Below are 20,675 nucleotides of genomic sequence, written 5' to 3'. Positions count from 1 at the left end.
TTACAAGGTCTTCATGAAATGCCTGCTGGCCCGAATCCTCCCATGGCTTGTGGATGCAGGCATCCTCTCATCCAAACAGAAAGCCTACATAGACAGACAGGGTATGAACGAACACGTGTTCTGCCTGAAAACTTGAATTGACGATTTTAAACATGAATCATGTAAATTCTATACTGTATTCTTGGACATTAGAGATGCCTTTGGCACATTATCCCACAAACTGTTGCTTAACGCATTAGAGGAAATCCATCTACCTCAGCCCTTTGTGGCCCTCATAACAGATGTGTATAAGGGATCTTTTCTTACAAGTTATCTGTGGTAAACAACTCACAGAGCCGATAACTCTTAAGGTGGGGATTAAGACAGGATGCCCCTGGAGTGCTGTCAACTTCATCCTGGCCATCAACCAGTGGATGAAGTGGATCTGCCAGTGCGCACCACCACACACTCGATCCCCAAACCCTGTCCAGGGGTACGCTGATGATGTCCAGGTGTCCTCCAGAGACGAGAAGATCATTCAAAACATCCTGTCCAGAACAGATGAATTCCTACAGTGGTCTAAGCTGGAGGTGAAGCACACCAAATGTGCAGCATTCTACGAGCGGCGAAGCGGTGGAAACCGCTGGTACAAATCTAAATCTGACAAACCCCCCTCCTTCACAATAATGGGACAGCCCATCAGAGTCTACTCTCGTCATGAAACATACACCTACCTTGGCCATAAAGTCACCATTGCAGGTGAGTGGGGTGAACAGGTGCAGGAGTTATCCTGTGCCTTTAAGGACAGGCTCGATCTGATTGACTCCTCCCCCTTACCTGTAGTCATGAAACTGCAGGCCATTAGAGAAGGGGCTCTGGCAAAGATACAACATCTCTTTGCAAACATTCATATTCCACAAAATGTTCTACGGGACATGAATAATAGAAGAGTTGAGGCCGTCAGGAAATGGCTGGGACTGAATATTCATTCCACCAGAGACATAATTTTCCTCACACTAAAGGAAGGGGGTCTGGGGGTCCCAAATGTGGAATGGACCGATTCCACTATAAGGTTAGCACACATTATTAGCATGCTCAACAGTGATGATGCTGCAGTCAGAGCTAGCCAGAGCTTCTTACTGGACCTTAGGAAGAGAAAGGTCCCTTTGGCCACAGGTAACCACACAGCAAATTACTGAGGGATAAAAACCTGGTGTTGGGCATCTAGTGATAAAATCTGGTGTTAATTTACAAATATTATATGCTTTATCACTTGTTTAGTGATAAAGCACAGTGTTTCCTTTGGGTGATAAAGCACAGTGTTTCCTTTGGGTGTTAACAATCAACATCTGCGCATGTGCAGAGCATTTTAAATCTCGCAGCTCATCCTTCGGTCTCTCCATCTTTATGGATTTCCCTGCACACACAACGGTTACAAGGACAAGGTATAGTATAGTATTATTATCTTATCAACTTGTGATTTATTAATGAGCTTGTATAATGAGTAACGTAGCCGATGTGGTTTACTTAACTCTGTTAGCGTTTTTTTTTTTTTTTTTTACCTCAGTTTAAATTTAGCGCGCTTTTGATCCGCCATTCAGTTTAACATAACTGAATAACCCCCACTAACACACTAAATTCGTTAATGGAGGACGAGATTTACGTAAGTGACTTAATTTCATTGTACTAATTTTGTAATAATGTAGAAGCATTAACATTGTGTCATTTTTTAACTCACTGGACTTGGATAGTTATTTCTTCTCATTTGGCATAACGTTAAGTATCTTTAGGGCTTCCAACCTTTATAAGACCGTTTATATCTTTCACCCCGTAACTACGAGTTAATTCTGGTGTTTTGAAACATACGAATCCCCCACCCCACTACCTTAAACCTACCCAAGAGAGCGTGTCATATATACGCCATAAAGTGCGTATCATATGCACGCCGAAATGAGTTTTGGCGTATACATTCCACGACATTGCACACTCGTACTATTTGACATTTTACGTATTTTGTATTAGTTGAGCAGACGTGCATTAGTGCCCTTCCATGCGCGATTTTTTCTGTATAACTTAGTTCTAGCCTTTTCTAGTTGTAGTATTGTAAATCTGTAACAGTAGTGCTTATGTTTTGAATATAGCGTTTTCTTGCTATGTGTTGGTATAAAAATAACGAAGTAAAACACAAAGTGACCTGATTATTTTGAGTCTTTTAGTTTGCTTTCTGCTTTGGAGGATTTTTGTTTCATGGAATATTGTTTATTATTGCAGAAGGAAACCACTTAAGGCCACAATCTATGTATGCCCTTGGCATTATTACTCTACAAACCTAAACGATCCTGAAAGGAAGACAGGCTATGTAAGTATCTCTGCTTGTTGATTGAAGATGTTTGAAACTTTATATCTTAGTTTTTTTTATGTGTTTGTTTTAACCAAATTTGTCTCTTTAACAGGAACGATACTATGTGTTTGGATCATTTTGAGGGATCCAACGTCTCCATTTTGAAGATCGTGGGATCGATGAATTGGGAAAGCAAGAACTGACAAAATGTAAAAATGCGTACATTGAATGCAATGTAAGTCGCTTTCGATAAAATCATCTGCCACATGTAAATGTATTAATTTATAAAGGAATAGTATTTTTTATCAGAAATAATTACAAACCAGACAGTTTTTTAACATTAAGGTTGATTTAATATATACAATGTTGAATTTTTGTATTTTCAATTAAAACATTACTTGAGGAATGTTTCTTTGTTTAATCTTGTTTGAAACGCAGTAGAGATTTATCATGGTAAGATATTATAGCATTGGAGTATAACAAGAAATTGTTTTATTCAATTGTATGTGTGACAACAATGGCTTTACTGTAGCGATTCCCGGCAAAAGCAAGAACTGACAAAAATGTTTTTTTTATTAAAAATGGTATTGAATGCAGTGTAAGTCGCATTGGATAAAAGTGTCTGCCAAATACATAAATGTAATGGAATTGATATATTACAATTTCAATAAATATTCAAATAAATTTGTAGTCACTTTATTTTTTTGGGGGGAAAATAAAATAATATATATAATTTGTTTTAAATTTAATTCACAGTGCCATTTTAGTATTTAAGTATTTACATTAAATAAACATTAAATACACTGGGTGTGTGAGATTAATCACCATAAAGTGTTAAATGTACACTTATGAGTAATACATTTCTCAACACCTTGAGTGACTAAAAAGAAACACTAACACAGTGTTTGTATAACGAACACTTTCGTCAGTGTTGTTTTAACACTAGCAAAGATGGACCTGTATGTTCACCCGGAAAGTGATAATTTTAACACCCGTGGTGATAAATCTCCCAACATGTTTTTGCTGTGCAGGACAGCTTCCTAGGCTTCAGGAGGAAAGGCAACGGCAAACTGGACACACACACTGCAGGCTTTGGAGTTCGCTCAGACTGGCCAGACCTGAACGATCTGTGTAACAGACTGGCAGTTACATTACAGTGGACAGAACGCGACTCTCACACTACACCTGAGGTGTCGGACGCAGTGGTCACAGACACATCTATTACTGTGGAGACCTCAGTCTGTCATAATGAGACACAACACACACTACAGATCCTCTCACACTACACCTGAGGTGTCTGACGCAGTGGTCACACACACATCTATTACTGTGGAGACCTCAGTCTGTCATAATGAGACAACACACACTACAGATCCTCTCACACTACACCTGAGGCGTCTGACGCAGTGGTCACAGACACATCTATTACTGTGGAGACCTCAGTCTGTCATAATGAGACACAACACACACTACAGATACTCTCACACTACACCTGAGGTGTCTGACGCAGTGGTCACAGACACATCTATTACTGTGGAGACCTCAGTCTGTCATAATGAGACACAACACACACTACAGATCCTCTCACACTACACCTGAGGTGTCTGACGCAGTGGTCACACACACATCTATTACTGTGGAGACCTCAGTCTGTCATAATGAGACACAACACACACTACAGATCCTCTCACACTACACCTGAGGTGTCTGACGCAGTGGTCACAGACACATCTATTACTGTGGAGACCTCAGTCTGTCATAATGAGACACAACACACACTACAGATCCTCACACACTACACCTGAGGTGTCTGACGCAGTGGTCACACACACATCTATTACTGTGGAGACCTCAGTCTGTCATAATGAGACACAACACACACTACAGATCCTCTCACACTACACCTGAGGCGTCTGACGCAGTGGTCACAGACACATCTATTACTGTGGAGACCTCAGTCTGTCATAATGAGACACAACACACACTACAGATCCTCTCACACTACACCTGAGGTGTCTGACGCAGTGGTCACACACACATCTATTACTGTGGAGACCTCAGTCTGTCATAATGAGACACAACACACACTACAGATCCTCTCACACTACACCTGAGGTGTCTGACGCAGTGGTCACACACACATCTATTACTGTGGAGACCTCAGTCTGTCATAATGAGACACAACACACACTACAGATCCTCTCACACTACACCTGAGGTGTCTGACGCAGTGGTCACACACACATCTATTACTGTGGAGACCTCAGTCTGTCATAATGAGACACAACACACACTACAGAGCACAACAGCATAAAGATCCTTACTGAACATCACACAGATGGACACAAAACAACACTGGACTGGACTGAATGCAGGGAAAGTTGGCATGTCTTGACTTTGCTGACCACTCTTCCTCTCACTCTATGTACAGAAATGCTGCAATAGGAGAGGATATTCTCTGCTTCACTGTTAAGGCCAGACTACAGGTGCTGCCAACCAGAGACAATCTAGCATTATGGTCCCTCAAAATCACCAGCCACACTGGATAATGCTTTCTAACTCTGATCACCTTGAATCAATTGCTCATATTGTGAATGGATGTAATAAGTACAAGGGACTATATACAGCACGCCATGACCGTATCGTTGATCTCATCGCAAGTTCTGTTCAGGACATATTTCCAAAAAATATGCCTATGTATAAACATTCACGAGTAATCCCAGTCTGGTCCAACAGCTCTGAGGATGTGTTCTGAACATCCCTAACAGCCCTGATGTTGTGTTGGTGGATATAGACAGAAAGCAGGTGTTAGTCCTTGAAGTAGGTTGTGTTTATGATTTGTATATGGACATAGCCTTCTTGGAAAAAATGACTAAATGCCAACGTCTCCTTGCTAAGATCAGTGACCTGGGCTATGCATGTAAGTTTGCGGTATTGATATTTGGCAGCCTGGGACATGTGCACAAACTGACTGTTAGTGGATTAAGACTGGCAGGGCTACCAAAAGGACAGTCTAAACAGCTGGCCAAACCCTGCTCTATATCAGCTGTGATCGGCTGTCTTCTGTGTGGCGTAAGCGATGTTTTATGTACCCTTAATGTCAAAGCTGTGCTACCTCTGAGAATATTTGAATCCTTTCTGTAAGAAATTTGATTGGTGGATTCAAATAAAGAAATTAAAATGTGTGTGATACTGGCCTTTAAAAAAAAGATGATTTATAAAAAGATGTCATTGAACAAATCTTTAAAATATACTGTCTTTACGTTTTTTTCTACATTAATTTGGTGATTTACTGTGAAATTATTACATCATAAAATAAATAAAAACAAATAAACACTTGTTTTTAATTGTGATTAATCAGGAAAAGTTGTCGTCCTGTAACTTCATAACCACTTGCTTGATTAATGAAAACTAGGGATTTGATGGCTTTACAGTGAATATAATGAACATGATTAACTCTTAACAACTGCTTTTAAATGTGCTGTAAGTGACAAGACATGCTTATGTGGTGGGACATGCTTTCTTCTGTGATCCCGCTTTGCAGTAATGACGCAGCATCATGTGAAGATTCACCCGATGGGAACTGGCGTGGCCATCATCAGAGGGCCGTTTTCCACTGTTACCTGATTTGCCCATTTCACAGTGTGGGTGGGGTTTAGGGGTGGGGTCAGGGGATGGGGCTCATTTTCAATGCCTGATTTATAAACACTCATCAGTTTGAAAACACACACACATTTAGAAACCCCCACTTTAGTTCTGCAGAGCTGGGGCGCGATTGGATTGGGCTGTTTGGTGTATTTCGGCTGTGGCGGTTAACAGTCACTCACACTAGTCACTTCTGCTCTGTTGCTAGTCACCTAACATTACTAGGCTCCTCAAAAGCCATCTGTTATAATCGTGTTGCGCATTATAACCTATCACACGTGTTTCTGTTGAGTTTATGAATGCAATGTCTAATAATCAGACGCGTTTAGATTAGCCGGAGTTTTGTTCAGAGCGCTCTCACTCACTGTTCGAGATTCGCAAATTTAGGGACCGTCTCTAAAGTTAAATACAACATTGGTACGCGCAGCTGTATAAAACGGACTGTACAGTGTTCATCTAGGTGTCGGGTATAATGCACACCTTTTGGATTTTTGATATTTAATAAAAAACTGTCAAATCATATGAAAATATGGAGAGTATTTATTTTACTGGGATACTGTTTGGGCTCATACACAAAATATGCTAGATTTAAACACGTCATACCTGATATAGGACACTGATGAGAATATTGCTTTAACATATTTATAGAGATGATATTATAGATTATATTCATTCACACTAAGTGATTATTTATGCATTATGTGGTGCTATTGACGACGGCCAATATAAGGAAGGAAATCCCACAGAATATAATCTTGCTTTAAAAAGGCCATATAATTTTTTTTTTTTAAATGAAAATTTCAACAACAACAAAAAAATTGTTGAAATGTTTTCAGTGTGTGCATCTGTTCTCATTTGAACAAAACCGTGATAATATTGAAAACTGTGATAATATTGATAACCGAGATAATATTGATAACCGTGATAGTGAAGTTAATAAACGTAATTTCGGGAGGAGTACGCCCATCTAATCTTTCAATTAATACCAAGGTATAAAACTAGCAGCTTACCTCTTCCCCTTTTTGGTTTCTGAAGCATCCCTCCTCCTCCCCTGCTCCTCCTTTTGTACACCACATTGGTGGTGGTTGAGGAGAGATCCCTGACATGAGCGTAAAGCGCTTTAGGTGTACAGTAGTACTTATGAAAGCGATATATAAATGACTCATTCATTCATTATTTTATTCATTCAATTTGCCTGTTATAGGGGGGCAATCGGAGCTCGGGTAGAATATCCTCTCCGAGCCCCTCTATAGCAGACAGCAAGCCAAATCTGTTTACCACTTTCACTAAGATTATATGGGCACACAAACTCGTGAAATATTGATAACCGTGATAATATTGATAACCGTGATAATATTGATAACCGTGATAATATTGATAACCGAGATAATATTGATAACCGTGATAATATTGATAACCGTGATAATATTGATAACCGTGATAATATTGATAACTGTGATAATATTGATAACCGTGATAATATTGATAACTGTGATAATATTGATAACCGAGATAATATTGATAACCGTGATAATATTGATAACTGTGATAATATTGATAACCGAGATAATATTGATAACCATGATAATATTGATAACCGTGATAATATTGATAACTGTGATAATATTGATAACCGTGATAATATTGATAACCGTGATAATTTGGGTCACGATAACCGTGATGTTAAATTACCATACCGTTTCATCCCTATTTTATGACTGTCCTTCCATATATCATTTCTAATAGACATCATGTCAATCATCAATAATAACAAAATAATTCAATAAATTGCATCAGTTTTTCTGAGGTTTTCTCATCTGTGATGTAACAAGAACTTCCAAACATGATCATAATATATTTGTTTCCAAATGTGAAAGGTTTTTAATCAAATGAGACCATGCACTTGCATAGATTTAGTTATTAGCAATTACTTTTAAATATGCCACTTAGACGTGAAATCATTAAAACATGCCTTCAGGGTGTACGTGGTTCATTTTAATACACAAATGATATATTTTTGTGTTACTGTGGATGCTGAACGAAAAACAAAAACTGACTCAAATAAATGAGAAAAATGCATTATCCACTACTATACCAATAATATTAAGAGTAATGTGGCGTTTTACAGCATTAAACACAATACTCACGTGAGTGTGTTGAGTCGACAGTGTTTATCCTGCAGTAGAGCAGAGATCTGATTCACTCGTGTGTCTCCTAGTTCATGATCTCTCAGATCCAGTTCTCTCAGGAGTAACGGGTTTATACCCACAATTCCTCTCACATACTCACAGGCTTCATCTGCAGCAGGACTCACAAACCTGCAGAAGGGAAAATTAAGCTAGAATCAGTTTAATTAAACGGTGTGATGAAAAGAGCATTTGATTCTAATGAGAAACACTGTGGAATTGTTATCTTGAATTGGCTTCTATGCAACACATTTTATTAGTGAAATAATATTTCTATAAACAATTCACCTTCATAATGCACAAAACTAAAAAATCAATGCAAAGTTACCCAGAGTCACAAACAACATTTGTCATAGAAATACAAATAATAAGCGTGAGTCAAACATTTAAACAAGTTTAAAATTATATTGCTCAAAGCTGAATCATGAATTCAAAATGATCTGAATCGCACACAAAATCATGTTTTCTGCTCTTATTTTCATTTTTTTTTGTATGTCCGTTCTCTTTTCTCCTTTGATTTTGTTTCCACGTTCTTCGCTTGCGTTTCCAAATGGTGCAGTTAGAGTTTTATGTAAATCAGGGGCGGGTCTAAGCATCACCATTGGTCCACTAGTTCTAGATTGACAGCTCATCCCGTAGCCAATCAATGGAAGAGGGAAGCTGACGTCACCAAGAGACTCACGCCTCAGTTCAGCCAGCCGCTGTTGACTTGAGCTACGAGTATAACGCGCTCTCTATCACTGTATCGGCAAGGAAATACATTAATACCCTCATTCACTGCTATAAGAGGAGAAGATTTGGCTAAACTTGTTAAATTCTCAAAATCTAGAGGTAGACAGAGTATACAGCTTCATTACATAAGTAAAAGAACAGATAGCCTTAAGTAAAAGAACAGATAGCCTTAAGTAAAAGAACAGATCTCTCAATATTGTACTTGGCTGTCAAAATCAACAACGACCCTATACCGACTAGGCTTTTAAAAGAGATGCTTCCAGAGGTCATAGATCCTCTGCTTAATATTATTAATTCATCCTTGACATTAGGGATATGTACCGAAAACCTTTAAGTTGGCTATAATTAAACCACTTATTAAAAAAAATCCAACTTGATCCTAAAGAATTAGTCAATTACAGGCCAATCTCAAATCTACCGCTTCTATCAAAAATATTAGAAAAGGCAGTGTCTTCACAATTATGTTCCTTTTTTTTTTTTAAAGAAATGGTATCTGTGAGGATTTCCAGTGAGGATTTAGACCGTATCATAGTACTGAGACTGCTCTAATTAGAGTTACAAATGATTTACTCTCTGAGTGCTAACCTGGATCAAACCAGAGGACACTGCCACTCCTGCAGCCCTCTCAACCAATTTAACTTTTTCATACACCCCTCGGCCTATTGGGAGGGGTGGGGGTACTGGTTTGCTTATCTCAAATGATTGGAAATTTGATCCATTACCATCTCTATCGGCCAGTTCATTTGAATCACACTTAATCACGATTACTCACCCTGTTAAAATTCATGTGATAGTGGTCTATCGTCCTCCAGGTCACCTCGGTAACTTTGTGGAGGAGTTGGTAACTTTGTGGAGGAGTTGGATGTGTTACTTTCTAGCTTCCCTGAGGATGGCACTCCTCTGATTCTGCTTGGTGACTTCAACATCCATCTTGATAAACACCTAGCCATAGACTTCACCACTCTACTGACTTCATTTGACCATAAGTTAGTATCTACTACGGCTACTAACAAATCAGGTAACCAATTAGACCTTGTCTACACATGCATCTGCTCTCCGGACAACACTTTAGTTACTCCATTAAACACATTAGACCACTTTCTCATCACTTTTAACCTCATACTGACTCCTGATACAACACGTACTCCTACACAGATTAGCTATCGGCGTAATCTACGCTCACTCTCCCCCTTTCGCCTATCCACTATGGTTTCATCTTCACTCCCTCCACCTGCTCAGTTCTTAGTACTGGACGCTAACAGTGCTACTGACACTCTTTGCTCCACTCGAACATCCTCCTTAGACAGTTTTTGCCCCCTTTCATCCAGACCAGCCCGCCCCACCCCATCTGCCCCCTGGCTGTCTGATGTTCTCCGTGAACATCGCTCTGGACTCAGGGCGGCAGAGAGGAAATGGCGGAAATCTAAAAACTATACTGACCTTACCTTGTATCAGTCTATTCTCTCTTCTTTCTCTACAAATGTCTCCACTGCTAAAACAACATACTACCACAACAAAATCAACAATTGCTCTGACTCTCGCAAACTCTTTAAAACATTCTCCTCTCTCCTTTGTCCTCCTCCTCCCCCTCCTTCATCAACTCTTACAGCTGATGACTTTGCATCATTTTTCACAATTAAAACCTCTCTCATCAGCAACCAGTTGTCCTCACCACAAACTGACACACACACACACACACACACCTCAACAACTAACACGAACATGCTTCCATCCTTCTCTCCGCTCTCCGAGGCAGATATTTCTAAACTCATCCTTTCCAATCACCCTACTACCTGTCAAATTCATCCTATACCCACTCACCTCCTTCAGGCTATTTCTTCTTCAATCACTCCTGCACTCACTCACATTGTCAACACTTCTCTTCACACAGGAACCTTTCCCACAACATTTAAGCAGGTTTGGGTAACCCCACTGCTTAAGAAACCCTCTCTGAATCCAGAAAACTACATCCTTTCTGCCTTTCATTGCAAAGCCACTTGAGTGAGTTGTTCAATCAACTCTCTATGTTTCTTGAACAGAACAACCTCCTGGACAACAACCAATCCGTCTTTAAAAGCGGCCACTCGACTGAGACTTTACTCTAGACCTTATTCTCGGTAACTGAGGCACTGAGACCTTCCAAATCCTCAATGCTCATCCTGCTGGATCTGTCTGCTGCTTTTGACACAGTAAACCACCAGATCCTCCTGTCAACACTTAAGAAGATGGGGATCTCAGGAACTGCTCTCCAGTGGTTCAGGTCTTACCTCTCTGGTAGGTCCTACAGGGTGTAGCGTCTGTGGTCTCTTACAATGAGGATCAAAGAGGAACCCAGTGTTGATTGTAAAAAGGGGGGGGGTAGCTTTTAGCCGCATGTAAATTAAGAGCCACGCCACAGAGTCTGGGGGAAGTGACAACTTCGGCAGCTTTACGACCCCGTCCAAATACCACAGGCCCTGATCGGGTCACACGACTCGAACCCTGTTTCCCCCCCTTTTCATTCCCCAGACCGAAAGGCGCCAAGGCTCCTGTCAATACACAAAACTCACAAGCACACACACACATTCCTTATGAAGCTTTAATTAAGACTATTCTAGACTGTATACGAGGTAGCTTGGTGTGTATATGCATGCTCCTTGACTCAGGCCTACTCAGTCATGGCATAGAAACAATGTAAGCTCATTTTAAATGCTTGTATTTCTGTGTAAAATTGTATCTCTGTTTTAATATCTCCCAGCCATAAGGTGTTTGATACCTAAATATTCCTATTTCTTTGACTTACTCAATGATGCACAAAATGGGATTGTGAAATGTATCATTAATATGTTAAGCCGACTTGGGAGTAAAACCATACAAAATCAACACCCCCTTTACGACACCTCAGGAACATGCAAAATAGGCCATAAAATGAGACAAAGAGAACTTTTCCCGCTCAGAATTCACCCTCTGGTTTGGGTGAATTAGCCAGAAGGGGGCGTGGATTAATTCTCTTAAAAGACCAGTGGAGACCACAATCTCGCTCTTGACTTCGAAAAATCGCTTCTAAAACTTCTTCCCCTCTTCGCTTCTGAAACTCTCCTCTGAACTCTTCTCTTCTGAAAACTCCTCTTCAAGAAACTCCTTTTCTACAATCCGGTCTTCAACAACCCTTTGTTCCTCGTTCCATCAACCTAAGCCCAAGGGCTTCTTCAGGAGGTAGACCCGAAGCGCCGCTAAAGGAAAACTACGTCACCTCCCGACCTCGGAGAGAACTACCTGAGACGCAGAAATATACACACACACACAAGCGAGAAGCCAAAACGAAACCAAAAGGAATGCAAGTATTCTTCTTCTTATAAAATTCAAACTGCTGTAAAGAAGGTGTGTATTTTCCCGTTGGGACAAGCTCCGTGAAGGTCGTAGTTGTTGAACTGAAGGAAAGCTGTGTTTTTACCTCTAAATGCTTTGTACCATCTCTCTCTCTCTCTCATCTCTCTCTCTCTCTCATCTCTCTCTTTTATCTCTCTCTAATTTCAGTCTATTCATTATTCTCTTTTATGTATTCTTTCGTTAATACCTACATGTCTACTTTCTTGATGCATATTTAGTGTGTACTTTCTGTGTGAATCGTAGTGTTATTTTTAGTCTGTGTTTATTAAACCTCCAAAAAGACATTTAATGAGTTGGGTCTGTTGTTCTCCCACATACACAAAGTCAATGAAACTTGCGATCTAAGTTACCTAACTGCTTATGCTACTATGTTAGTAAAGTAAACTGTATGACCATTTGAAATATTGAACTTGTCCTGATCAGTAAAGTTAATGCTTCTTATGCGCTCGTAAAGCAGTGATCCCTTATGGAGAATTGAGTTGAAAAGTCTATTACTAATTTGGTGGACGAACTTAGTAGGATAATTTCAAGCAATTTCATAAAGGGTTACTTGTATTTAATTAAACAATTTTCCCTATCGGAAAATTTTTAATACGTAATGAATGACTGGCAAATTATATTCATAAATTCATGAATATTGAATATTGAATCCCTTTTGAGTTAATTATTCCCCGAGACATTAAACTCATAAGTCATTCTTGTTACATATTAAATGGTGGAGAAAAATGCGGGCAAGTTTCAAACGTTTGTGTATGTGTGAATGATATTCATATTCTATTCATTGTGTATTTTTGGAGTATTAATAACCTGCACGCGCGTTTTTGTTTCGTTTTGTTTTGGTGTTGTTTTGTGAATTGAACGGTACGCGCAAAGCGAACCCAAGCATAAACAGATGCTGAGAAATGTTGAAGTAGCCGGATTATGTTAATGAAAATATGAACGGTACAAAAATCCAATTTTGAAACGAAAAACTCTGCAGCCGTAGGCACAATAGGGTTATCCGCGTGATTTCCAAACGAATGTATTGTAGAAAATCCATACATTTGACTCGAGCAATATATTATGTGTTCCATCAAAATAATGAGATTTTGATGATGTCTGTAGACACGTACGTTGCGTTATCCCGCTTGATCTGAACTACAAAAAGTTTCTATCTGTGCGGAAGATTGGGACAGGACGAGACTCTCCTGTACAATATAAGGGGCCTCAGAATAATTATTATATCGTTAAGATAAACGATAACTCCTGGTTTAAGTCTGGCTTAGCTAACCAAAGACTTGAGACCTAAAACATTTGAATCAGAGATGCTGAAAACCGTCAGCCATATTGATAAATGTCTATTGGAGTCCATGTAAAATGCGTGAATAGGCAGACGGAAAATTCCTGCGTTCACCCGTTTTGTTACTCGTGCATCTAGAGCACCAGTCATTTGTAAATGATTTGCAAGAGCCAGTAAAGTGCAGAAAGCCAGGGCGACTCAGAAATTGCAACGCCGCTTGCAAACCGCCAGAGGGCGACTCAAGAATTGCAACGCCGCTTGCAGAACGCGAGGGCGACTCAGAAATTGCAACGGCGCTTGCAAACCGCCAGAGGGCGACTCAAGAATTGCAACGCCGCTTGCAGCACGCCGGAGGGCGACTCTAGAACCAGACAAAGCCATCTGGTGAGCATTTCCGCCTAACTAACTGTAGTCTAGGGCGGGCGCAATAGCGCCATCGTGTGGATAAATTCGGATAGTTTCACTCTCCGTTATTTGATTCTGCCTTAACAAAATAAGTTTGAGCCTATAAATTGTTTATTGCTTACTGTTGTACACAGTTTCATTTATACAATTTTTCTAGCAACACCCAAATCTCCTTTCTCGCTGATTAAACACCCTTATTCGAATTTGAAGTTTAAAAAGAAACATAACTTCCTCTAACCCAAAGTGAATATTAGGTTTAAGTCACAGACAGTCCAATTGGAAGGAAGGACGCCACCGTGTGGCTATACCCTGTTAAGTCAGCGCAACACTAAATCCCTACGCCCTTCCTGATTAATTCTTTTATTTGGATAACTCCCACTTAGAGATTAATCGTTATAGGGTAGGATTTTTGATTGGCTTTCTTTTATTTGATTTTCCTTACAGGCTTAGTTAAATTTCATTTAAACTTGCTTTGAATTTAATTTGAATTAAGTTGAGCTTCTAATTTTTATTTTTATCTCATTTTTTTTTTAATTTAATTTATAATTTTATTTTAATTTTTAATTTTCAATTTTTAATCTTATTTTTTAATTTTAATTAATTTTTTAATTAAAAATTATTATTATTAATTTTTTTTTATTTATTATTATTATTATTATTTAATTTTTTTTCTCTCTCTGCAAAAGTTTTTCTTTTCCCCTCCCATCGGGAACAAAGCTCAGTCTGGTAATTACAAACAGTATCAAAGGTGCTTTTTGTTTTATCACTACTTGACAGAAACTTTTGCCTTCTTGCTAAATTGCTCTTGATATTTAAACTTCCACTTCCTTCTCACCTACAATCAAAAGGCCTTTGATCCGGTGAACAGGGGAGCTTTTAATTCATTTTAATTCCACCTGTTTACCCTCTTTGTGTATCCATTGTAGGGCTCACGCGTCCGAGGTGCATTGAGAATCGTCACAGGCTGGTCTCCAGAGGGGGGGTGGCCCGACCGACGTAACCGACACCGGCTGTGTGTGAGTCTCGGTTTCTTGTATCTCTGTCCGCGGCTGCGGCACGCAGTGGCGACATCAGCAATTCGACACTCCAAAGAAGTCAACCAGTCCAGCTCACGCACGCAAGGCAATCTCTGGGACTAATCCCTAATCCAGGGCCTAAGCGGGGCCACTCTTGAAAAAGAGGGTTCTGGGGACGTTCCGATTTTGCTGCGCGGGCTGGCGGTTGATGGACTGGTGTGTCGGGTTGTGTTTAAAGTCATAAGCTGTTTGAGTGGGCGCAACGCGACACAGAGTGGCAGGGGACCGGGGACACGGCAGTGGGTGTTTGGAAGCGTTTGAAAGGCCAACCACACCGCTGGGTTTCCACTTGAGCGACCTCAATTCACCCCGGATGAGCTAAATGGGACAACCCATAGTACAAGCCGAATTTTAGTATATCTTGAGCATTTAGCCTGTTAATTTCCCTAACACTCCCGGCGCGCACGCTGACATTCCTTTCATTACAGACCAATTCATCTTGTGTTTGTTTCCACTGTGCTCTTTCCTATCCTCACTGTTGGACTATCACGTTTGTGTTTCTTTCAGTTCACCAAGAGACCCCAAGGAGAATTAGATAGTCCCGGGACGACCGAGCAGCAGTTCACCAAGTGACAACCAGGGCTACCGCCCACCTAATTGTCTGAATTGTCTAATTATCTAACTGTCTACATCAGTTAGCCAAAATTCCCAGCTATCCGTACGATAGCTCGTTAGCTTAGAACAAGCTTGCATTGGCTCTCTCTCTGTGTGTGTGTGTGTGTGCTGTGTTTCTCTCGTTCGCAGTAATGTCCCGTGCCCCCAGCCCTGCCGTCCCGTGGGACCGCCTAACGACATGGCTGGAAGCGCTAACGGCCACCAGTCAAGGAAGTCTGGGGCAGCTGAACCAGGAACAACTGGACACAGAGCTAGACCAGCTGATGACACACGACCCCACGCAGAGCTACTCCAACAAGGAAGTGGCCAAGATCCTCGGAAGCCTCGGCCACGTCCTCATCGCACAGGCACGGCTAAGCGAAGGGAGCTACGCCAACCTGGAACAGAAGGCAGCAACGCTAAAGCTTCAAGCCGAGGAGGCCCGGAGAGACCAAGCCCTCACCCAGCTTCGTCTAGATCAGCTTCTGGACACAGAGAAAGATGACGAAACAGACAAAGAACAAAGAAAAGAAATAGAAAGACTTCAAGAGACCCTGGAGGAGCTCCGTCGTGACACCGACCGACGAATACAGTCAGAGAAAGACGCCAGAAAAAACCTCGACGAAAAGCTTCGGCGTGGCGAAGCCCTCCTGGAGAGAGCCCATGATGAACTTAAAGACAGAGACATTAACGCTAAAGTCTGTGCAAAACATTTGCAGTCGGCACAAGCCGAGATCGACGAGCTCATCCAGCAAAGACACGAGCTCAAAGATGAACTTGACATGGTGCACAGAGAACTGAGACAATCATATAAAGTGCAACGTGACCGGAAAGGGGAAACACACAACACAGAGTTTCCCCTGACCGATTACTCCGCACCTTTGCACCAAGAAGCAAGAACTACGAAGGGGGATGACAGCCCCCTGTGTAAAAGATCACCTGCCAGTCTCCACGAATCCCCGTCAGCAGCAGAGGAAAGGACGCCCTTCCAGGAAGTCAAGGTCGACAGCCACAAAGCCTCAAAGAACCTTGATAAGCTGGCCAGAAATATTCCTACCTTCAGCCCAGACCCGGCAGGAGGACACGACATCCATGCATACTTAAAAGACATAGACTTTTACTTGCAAACTGTCGCTCACGCGAACAACTGGGACAGACTGTACCTGCTCAGGGCCACGTCTAATCGGGACGTACGCAGCTTTCTGGATCGACAACCAGAGGCCATCAAAGCGGACTACTGGCATCTACGACAAGCTCTAATTTGTGAGTACTCCGATCCCGAGTCAGACCAGGGGCTCATCACTGCCATGGAACTCAAGCAAGCCCGACTCGAGACCTCACAGAACTTTTATAACAGACTGCGACGTGCTTACTTCGGGGCACGTAACGACCCAGGCATGGAGGAGGACATCAACTTCAAAACTCTTTTCCTCCGAAACCTGCACCCCACCATCAGTCACCACCTGGGGGTGCTGGCGTGCCCGCGCAGCATGGACATGCAACAGTTAAGAGACTTGGCTCACAAAGCTTATGTCAAACAGAAAACCATTTCTGAAAAGACTGTAAAACAGCCCACCATCTGCCCTGTCTCTGAGCACCACCCAGAGCTAACCCTAGAGGGCGCCCAACAGAACCACAGTTACCGACCCGTCAACAGAGAGTCCAAACCACTCCACGCCAGCAGAGGGCAGCGTGGTCATAATGGCGACCGGCCACGGTACCAGAGCGATCGCTCTGAAAGATCCTGGGAACCGCCTCGCCCCTTTCACAACCAAAAGGGGGTGGGCACCTGGGAAGCTGGCCGACAACCCAGACGGAGCCGAAACGAACCTCCGGGTCCACCCAGCCCAGAAAGCCAGCGACGAGGCCACCCTCGACGGGACAATGGCAGGCCCAGACCTGAACCCACGTCTGGCAAAGAAAGTGCAGCTGCTTCTGAGGTTACAGAGCTCTTAAAAACCCTGAAAGAGTTCCTCCGACAGAAACCTCACAAGGAAGACAAGAAGGACGGACCAGGCACAGCATGACTAGACATGATACCTGAAATCAACCTGCCTGACCCTCCTGCAACTGAATCATCCACCCTGAACACTGTTCCCCAACCACAGATTAATGAACTAACTTTTGCACCCCCACACGTCAGCAGCACACCCACACGACAGCTGACAGCAACAGCCTCTGATCAAGACAGCATCATGGGGCAGCCCAGCGTACCAGAAAGCGCTGTTTTGATTATTTGCACGCATAATGAGACACTTGACACATATTCAGACGGCTTATCAAGCAACACACAGGTCCCCACACCAAGACTCCTGGGAAACCTAATCGAGAAGGGGATGGCTCGAAAACTCTATCTGACTATCACTATGGAAAGGGAATTTAAGCTCGAAGCCCTAGTTGACACTGGCTCCGACCTCACGCTTATATCCGCCCAACTGTTTGAAAGACTCAGATTTGAAGCACAGAGGCAAAATCGCACCCTTAACCTTCACACTTGTAAGCTAAATGTGCAGTCGTATAGCCAAAACGACATCCAGCTCAAGCACGTAGCTTCCATCCACCTGACAATTGGACCGATGAGCCTGATACATCCCGTTTATGTCTCCCCTATGAACGCTTATCCTTTTCTCATCGGAAAAGACCTGCTGGACCGCTTCGAACCTATACTGGACTTCAAACAGCTGAAAGTCTGGGCTCAAGTGCGTGACCCTCTGCCCCTTCAGACACACACATCGTCTGAGCAAGACTGTCAAGTCACAGAGGTCACGGGAACTCCCGCAGAGCCAGACTGCCAGGTCACAAAGGTCACGGGACCCCCTGCAGCACACTGTGACAACCCAGCCTCAGCCCCAAAGCCAAGTGCAAGTTCGCTACTCTGCACATTTCAGCTAACCAAAGACTCTGATGCCTTCTGCCCCCGGGTCATGAATGACCTACAGCTGAATGACATCACCACCACAAACATTATTCTCGCACTATGGGCCGATAACTCAGCCATTAGTCTCTCACTGTTCAAGTCACTCAGTGAAAAGGCACCACACACTCTTTACGCCAGCAAGCGCACCCGCTTTCCTTTGAACTCATACCCCTCCTCTATGGAGTCCGCCAAAGGAGTCTGTGCGTTACACCTGAAATGGAACCACAGGTGCCTTACCCATTATTTTCTGGTCCTGCCGGACCCGCCCCACGATGTTTACATCGGAGCAGACATTCTGATTCGCCTCCAGGCTCATGTGGACGTATGTAACGAAATGGTATGGGCTCCATTAACGTCACAGCCACCCTTTCCCATCAGTCTTGACAATCTCATGTCGGGACAGACCATCCCTGAAGTCTGCACGCTTGTCAATGAACAAAGAACTGCAATACCAGCCTACACCAAAGGGGTCGCTGTGCGGCTCAACATGCGATGTGGTCAAACCTTAAACCACACGCTGAGTTCCTTCCAACCCTCACCCGAATGTGTGGAACTCGGACTCACACTTGAAGCCACACCCCTCACTGAAGTGTCATCTCGTATTGTTTACATCCTGTTCAACAACTGCACAGCAATTGACATCAACATCCCAAAAGCCTTTCGACTGGGATGGCTAATCAGCAATGACTTTCATGACTTTGAACTTGTGTTACCCATCATTGGGCCCATTCCACCCGCACTGATACCAGCAGAATGTACAGACAACACCCTGTTCACTGTACCCTTCAAGTTCATCGCCATAACATCTGTCATGCCGGCGGCCAAAGACCAGGTCTGCCGAACGGAGCTGACAGAGGACAGTCACCTTGTAATATACACAGTCTCCCAACAGCCTGTCATGGAAACGGATGAACTAGCTGCACCCCTCCATACCAAACTGCCTGATGACACCCAGGTGGAGGAACCGTACCCCGGTTTTGAGTCTCAAGTGCAACAAATTCTACGAGATGCTAACGCGCTCCAAAATGAGACAGAACGTCAGGGACTCAGACGAGTCCTCTATAAGTTTAAAGAATCCTTTGCCAAAGACTCATTAGACTGCGGGCTCACAAACCTCCACACGGTGCGCATCCCAACACAACCTGGTGCGCCTCCCACGTTTGTCAAGCAGTACAAGATTCCAATCGCTTCATACGAACCAGTGCAGAAGATTATCGAGTCCATGCTCGAAAAAGGTGTCATCCGTCCATGTAACAGCACCTACTCCGCCCCAATTTGGCCCGTGCTCAAACCCAACGGCACTTGGCGCCCAACAATAGACTATCGGAGATTGAATCAACAGGTGCCGCTGTCAAGGTGGCCAATGACTCAGTTGGAACAAGAAATACCCCGAATAAGGGGGGCCACAATCTTCTCTACACTTGATGTGGCCTCTGGATTCTGGATCATCCCAGTGCATCCGGAAGATCAACACAAGCTGGCCTTCACATTTGGCAACCGACAATTCACCTTCAACAGGTGCCCGTTCGGATATGCTAACTCACCAGCTGAGTTTAACATCTTCCTTAACAAAGCCTGCCCGGATGCCAGAGTAAGAGGCAACTTAATCTACGTAGACGACGTTCTCATGAAGAGCGCCACGGTGGACGACCACCTGAAAGAAATAGACTATGTTTTGAACCAATTATCCGCAGCCGGTGCCAAGATTGCCCTCCACAAGGGACAATGGTGCCGAACCAAGGTCAACTACGTTGGCCTGCTCATCGGATCCCAAGGCATTGAACCTCAATCTAACCGAATTCATGCCATTCAAAACATCAAGCCCCCTACTAATGTCTCTAAGCTACGCAGTTTTCTTGGGGTATGCAATTACTCCCGACAATTCATCGAGAACTATTCAGACATTGCCAGACCGCTCACAGCCCTGCTAAAGAAAGACTCACCGTTTGTCTGGACCGAAGCTCAGGAACATGCAATGGCAGCACTAAAAAGACATTTATGCACAGCCCCATGCCTTGCTTACCCAGATCCACAGAAGGAATTCTACCTGGAAGCCGGGTTTTCCGACCACTGTCTTAGTGCTGGCCTTTATCAACGACATGACCAAGACAAAAAGGTGGTCGCATATGCCAGCAAAACGCTTCTCCCACCG

General features: G+C 42.8%; 1 protein-coding gene and 1 long non-coding RNA gene across 3 annotated transcripts in view; one reads left to right on the top strand and one right to left on the bottom strand.

The window, feature by feature from the left end:
- The window catches only part of LOC137040675 (uncharacterized), a 442,512-nt gene that overhangs the window by 111,276 nt on the left and 310,561 nt on the right, over positions 1-20,675 (top strand). The gene's annotated exons all lie outside the window — the stretch shown is intronic.
- Positions 1-20,675, bottom strand: part of LOC137040656 (NLR family CARD domain-containing protein 3-like) — a 153,306-nt gene that overhangs the window by 55,116 nt on the left and 77,515 nt on the right. For both annotated transcript variants that reach the window (XR_010897959.1, XM_067416444.1), the window contains exon 9: positions 8,113-8,283. Coding sequence is in view for 1 of the 2 variants with exons in the window: in XM_067416444.1 (XP_067272545.1) it covers positions 8,113-8,283 (171 nt within the window). In the remaining variant the exon portion in view is untranslated. The remainder of the gene's footprint in view (positions 1-8,112; positions 8,284-20,675) is intronic.

The sequence above is a fragment of the Pseudorasbora parva genome, chromosome 14, assembly GCF_024679245.1.
Source record: "Pseudorasbora parva isolate DD20220531a chromosome 14, ASM2467924v1, whole genome shotgun sequence".
Lineage (NCBI taxonomy): Eukaryota > Metazoa > Chordata > Actinopteri > Cypriniformes > Gobionidae > Pseudorasbora > Pseudorasbora parva.
Note: the sequence above shows the minus strand (reverse complement) of the source record. Positions and strands in the feature narration are given on the sequence as shown.